Raw genomic sequence first — 6000 nt, 5'->3', positions numbered from 1 at the left:
TCTGCAATGATTCCTGGGAGCTGAACGTCATCGCTCCCAGGAATCACTGCGCCCGCACCGGCCCCGACGTCAGTTCCGGGGCGCGCGCGTCATCCCCTTCTAAACAGCTTCTGGGCATGCCCAGAAGCTGTGGAGGGATGACGCGCGCGCACCGGAAGTGACGGCGGGGCGGCGCAGGGCATCGTGGGACCGAAGATGGCGGAAGAGGACGTCGAAGAGGATCGCGCTGGCTTCAAGCTGCCCACATCTGAGATGGCAGCGCTGGACAAGACTTTTTCAAGGTAAGCATTTGTCCTAACAGGTAAGTGCAACCCGGGACAGATCAGAGGCTAGCCATTGTGGAGTGCACTAGCCCTGACTGTCCCGGGGGTATTTAAAAAAAAAAAAAATTCCAGGGTGGAACTCCGCTTTAAGAAAGTTTTGAGACCCCTGCTTTATTGAGTTTGGTTACCTGTTAGCTAAAACACTTGATTTTGGATAGACAGGGATGCAATAAGTTCATTTGAACCATTCAGCAATACTTGGTATTGTCCTATAAGGAGGAGCTTCCTTCAAAGCTCTACATATTTTGCAGTATGCTGGTGGAAAACCAGTTTTGGATAGTGTTGGCCGAAAACTGAACCTCCAGTTAAAATACTGTTGGTATCTGTTCTCATCTTTATCCAAACCCAGAAGATATTCAGCCATCTCTTGGGGAGATGAAAAGTCGTCAACGTGAATAAAAGCGTCGGGTGGAATAAATCGCTCATAATTTTTACGTGGAGGACCCATGACGATGGGCACAGTTACCGCCATGAGTGAATTTCTCCAAAACTTTTCTGTGATATAATCCTCATGTATTGAATTCTCAAAAGCGAGGTAGAACTTATACTTGGCCAGAGTTTGCAAAGTCTCATTCCGTGAAAGAGGCAGACCGCATTTTCCATAGACATCGATTGGAATGTATTCCTTTAACTCCTCATAATATTGGGTTCTTCTGTACTTTGTCTTCCAGTTGCTCACCACCCAGGCCACCAACTTTGACTTTTGGGGGATTGTAAAATTTTCTTTTACATCAACTTTTTCTAACCATCCACTTGGAACATATATATCTGAATCAAGTCGGTAGGACATGGTGAGGTTAATTTTGTTGTCCATGAGCTTTAAATTTGGGCAGTTGGTTGGAGACTCCATGCTAAACCAGATCCAATATTGGTGGGATGGTCTGGGCACTGGAGGTAAAAGCTCTTCTGACTTATATACATCCCGATGACTAATAACAACAGCGTCGGCTATGGGGTACGCATTTCGATTCACGGTGTAGAAACAGCCGGAGTTTTCATTTCTTGGACACCTATTTAGAGGAAACTGGAACCTTAATGGCCACGTCCAAAGTAGGATGGTCAGCAGAGACCTATTGAAGGTCTGCATTGTCTCAGCTGGCATTGGTGGCTTTGTCAAAGTCAATCGGTTTGATGTCACTAACAGCTCTGTCACAGAGTCTGATGTCACCTTTGGCCTCTGTTTTATCTCAACATTTATTTTGACCAATTGTCTTTCTATATGAAAATAAGCAAATGAAATGTAGGAAATGGTTCCCAGTAACAACATAGTGAAGTAGACCAAAGTCCATTTTGAGGATTGTTTTAGGAAATCCATATGAAAGTGAAGCAGGTCCTTGTACCTATGCCTGGGAAAAAAGAGAAACATAAACTGGTGACACATTAAATACATTTATGGCAATATCTTGAAATTGTTTAACGTCCTTCAACTGCCCTTTTAAAGACTACGTGTGTGTGTGTGTAAAAACTGAAGTTTTTGTTTAGCAACAAACGAAAAAAAGAAATTTCAGCTTCAGCTACCTATCTCCGTAAACAACAGCAATTTTACAACAGGAAGCACCAAGAAAGTGGAGAGATTCCTGAAGAGAATGAAGAGAAGCCTAAAGCTACAGTATACTGTATGTTCCATTGAACCCCCACAAGTTCATTGGGGATTTTATGTAGATAAGTTGTTTTCACCAAATGGTCACATTAGGCAAGGACAGGGACAGACACAAAGGCAGCAGACATCATCTTCCTCATGCCCAGCACTTCCTCTTCCCTTTGCAGCCTCCGTTTGTCTTACATTCATGTTCCAATGGAGCTTTCATCCCCTTAATCCACATCTGCAGGAACTGGTCTCTCCAAAGGGAATAGTATACTTGATGGGGATGCAATGGGGAATTTGCATGTGGCAAATGGAGTCAGATGGCAGTCAGTTTTTCCTAAAAGACTCCATGGCAGCATACGTATTGGGTTTAGTCCCGCCTCCAAACCTACCTTATAGGACATCCACTCCCATAAATCTTTGCACCTGTTCAGCACACTTGTCCCTTTTTTTTCCTCCTAACGGGATTACCCGTATCCTACCTGTTGGATTCCAGGAGATGGATAGCTCTGCCGACCTGGTATTGAGTTCCTCCAATAAGCCCTAGCTGTGGCAGGGTATGGAGTGGGGCTAATATTGATGTGCAGCCTATGGCCAAGAACCCAGCTGCTGCAGGTGGCCTGTTCCCCAACCTGAAGTCCGGTGTTTGTGTCTCTTATCCATCCCTGGTGGCTAATGGATCGTTGGTGTGAGTAAGTGCTTTTACTTATGTTATACTTCATGGCAGCTATTTCTGTCTTTTTGTGGAGTTCTGTGTCTTCCTTACCTTATTTTTATCTTCATCCCTGGTGGCTAGTGCTCCGGGGCCGGTCTGCATTTACTTCCTGACTGGCCGCCGGTTTCTGGCTTCTGCGCATGTACGAGTGCCTCAGGAGCGAGGCTTGGTTTCACACATGCGTGGCAGCGGTATGGCGCATGCGCAGTAGGTCCTACGGCGCCGCTGAGTGACGTCAACGGGCGCTATATTTAAAAAGGAGCATAGTGTCAGCAGAATGTGTATTGAAATAAGACAGTCCTGCGCTGTGTTCTGCCCTGCCTTCACTCTGCGCTCAAGCCCAGGTCCTCTGGTGAGTACACTGGCCCCAGTGTTTTGGGAGTCCCTGCCCCCCCCCTCTTCTTCCTCCTCTGACCCCGTTGTCCGGCTCATCCCTGCAGGTCAGCGCTAGAATGGCAGCCTCTCTGCCCTCCTGTGGTCAGCCCGCCCTTAGCAGGTACTCAGGGCTTGGGAGGGTGGGTTGCTTAGAGGGGGGGATAGGGGCGTTATTCATGTCCCTGGCTCCCTGTCTGTGTCTTGCTTTTTTCTTTCTATTTTACAGCCCTCCTAGGTCTGAGGTTCGTCATTCCTCGTGCTCGGATGAACGAAACCCAAAATCACATCACCGGCACTGTTCCTCAAGATCGGGTCATAGATCCCCGTCTGGCTCCCGGCAACCTGGGAAGACCCCAGCTTCGCCCGGCCCCTCTCGACACCCAGACAGAGCGGGTTGTTGGGGTTGGGGCGCCCTAAGTCTAAGTCTATGTGTGACCGGTGTTTCTCCCAGGCTGCGGGAGAGAGGGACAACTCCAATAAATGTTTGGAGGCCTTAGTAAAGCGGGTCGTCAAGGACTCCCTGGCCGAATTAGGAGTTGGTCCAGCTCAGAGCCCGGAGGTAATCCCTCCAAGTTCTCCCCTTGGAAGAGTACAAACTCGGGAGGAATTTGAATCTTCTCAACCCAGTCAACCGTCAGCATTTCTATCAAACAGTGACTCAGAGGTGGAGGATCCCTGCTTGGGGTTCGATTTTGCTCTCGTCCATTCCCTAGTAAGAGCAGTTAGAGAGACTCTGAACTGGGAAGATCCGGCTGTATCCCCACCAAAGCAGAAGAAATTTTTCAAACAGCTCAGCAAGGAGCATCTCAACTTCCCCTTTCTGGGCGAATAAGGGGAGATAATCATGGATGAATGGAGCAAGGTGGAGAGGAAGAACTCCATGCTCTCAAAAATGTCTCACAGTGTCCGCAGGGCCTATGCCTTCCCTCCAGTCCCAATAATCCTGCAGTTCCTCCGGAGACTCAGGTCAGAGGCAGTGGAGGTAGTGGCGGTGATACCATTTTGGCCCAACATGCCTTGGTTCCCTCTCCTAACGCTCTTCAGTGTTCGGGATCCGATTCTGCTGCCCCTCAGGCCAGATCTGTTATCTCAAGGCTCCATACTGCACCCGTGTCAAGCTCGTCTACACCTGAAGGCATGGTTCTTGAGAGGGGAAGGTTACAGGCCTTAGGCTGTCCCGAAGAAGCCATTCCCACTTTGCTAAATGCCAGGCGTAGTTTAACTAACAGGGTGTATGAAAGAATCTGGTCAAGGTTCTCCTCACATCTGGCTGCAAGGTCTAATCCTCATTCCTCCATCGAGATCCAGGATGTTTTAGGTTTTCTGCAATCTGGTCTAGACCTACCGCTCTGTCAGCTCGCTTAGGGTCCAGGTGTCGGCTATTACAGCCTTTACCGGCATCTCTTGGTCTAGTCATGTCCTGGTGCGACAATTTTTCAAAGGAGCAGTAAGACTCAGGCTCCAGAAGAAGCCGAGATTTCCTGTCGCAACGCATCCGTGATACAGCCGAGCCCCTTACCATTAAGGAGCTTACTTTGGTGACTGCTTTCCTGGTGGCCATTACCTCAGCGAAGAGAGTCTCCATGATTGGAGCCTTAGGGGCAAAAGAACCCTTCTTAACATTTTTTCTGGACAGGGTAGTCTTAATCCCTGTGTTGGAAGCAAGACCGAAGGTTACCTCTGTCTTTCACAAGAACTCGGAAATAGTTTTGCCTACCTTTAAGCAGGATGAGGGCTCATCCATCCATCCATCCGCTTGACGTGGGAAATTGCATCAAACAATACTTAGAAGCTACGGTTCCCTTCCAGCAGTCATAATATTTGTTTGTCACCTTCAGCGGAATGAATAAAGGTTATAGGCTTCTTCGAGATAGATTTCTTCATGGATTATCCAGGCCGTCCAGTGGGCTTACAGGGCAAAGGGCTTGACTCCTCCAGTGGTGGTTACGGCTCACTCGACTCGGAGTGTTTCCACTTCCTGTGCAGTCTCCAGACATGTCACCCCTGAAGTGATTTGTAGAGCAGCATCCTGGTCCTCCATCAATTTTTGTCTCATTATTGTGTTGAGCCGGCGGCTCTTTCTTCTGTTAATTTTGGTTTACAAGTCCTGTTGGTTGACAGAGTTAATTAAACTTTTGTTCAGCATCTTCCCACCCTGATTGTGTATGGCGAGTTATTTCCCGATACGTATGCTGCCATGGAGTCTGTCAGGAAAACGAAAAATTGATATCAGATACTTACCGTAATTTTCCTTTCCTGATGGACTCCATGGCAGCAGGAGTGATTATCCGTGTCTCAGCCCTGGATCAGGCTATGCCCGGGATTCCTCCACTTTCCCTTTCCAGTATTGGCCTGATTTCTGACAGTTAATGTTTGAAACTAGTCAAGGTATTATTCCATGCATATTTGTAATCAGATCTCATTTATTTTTAATATTTTAATACAACAGTTTATTATAATGTAAATCCCCCCTCTTTTTAGATACATTACCTTTATCCAAAGCTCCTGATGAATGGACAGAGGTCCATGAAACGCGTTGAGCCTACGATTAACTCAGATGTCCTATTTTTCGATATATATAGATTATGAATTGACAGACACTAAGATGTTATATTGAATTTATCTCTCAGAGATAGATTTTTAGATCCTCAAACATTGTACCTATTTTTATTTTTTATTTTTTTATTTTTCAATATTGTATAGCTTGCTGTATGCCATTTCTCTGTATATATATATGAATGTGTTATAATGGAGTTTGTATATATATATATATATTCATCTATCAAGCAATTTTAATAAAATCTCTATGTCTAATTAAACTAATTTAAAGTCCCACTAATTGGTCTCTTTTTGCATATCATATATAGGGATGGAGGTAATTAGACATTTCACGTGTGTCAGATCATATTTTCTTTTTCCTTTTAATTAAAATGGTTCTCCTCCTTAAGATTCTTTACATGAAAAATATTGTTTTTTTTTTCAGAATTGTCGCTCTTTTTTGT

At 45.8% G+C, this 6000-nt stretch overlaps 1 protein-coding gene across 1 annotated transcript; it reads right to left on the bottom strand.

Annotated features, from left to right (window-relative positions):
* Positions 1-450: 450 nt before the first annotated feature.
* Positions 451-1654, bottom strand: LOC309551459 (3-galactosyl-N-acetylglucosaminide 4-alpha-L-fucosyltransferase FUT3-like). Its single transcript, XM_082252055.1, has one exon. It carries the CDS (start codon positions 1636-1638, stop codon positions 499-501), a length of 1140 nt encoding a protein of 379 aa, XP_082108181.1. The 5' UTR covers positions 1639-1654; the 3' UTR covers positions 451-498.
* Between the last annotated feature and the right edge of the window lie 4346 nt (positions 1655-6000).

Source organism: Pelophylax lessonae, assembly GCF_965119305.1.
Source record: "Pelophylax lessonae genome assembly, chromosome: 3".
Taxonomy (NCBI): domain Eukaryota; kingdom Metazoa; phylum Chordata; class Amphibia; order Anura; family Ranidae; genus Pelophylax; species Pelophylax lessonae.
The sequence above is the reverse complement of the archived record's forward strand: the minus strand, read 5'-3'. Positions and strand labels throughout refer to the sequence as shown.

What these genes read in the sequence shown, in the direction of transcription:
- LOC309551459 (XM_082252055.1), bottom strand. Translation starts at nt 1,638, where the DNA reads ATGGATTTCCTAAAACAATCCTCAAAATGGACTTTGGTCTACTTCACT.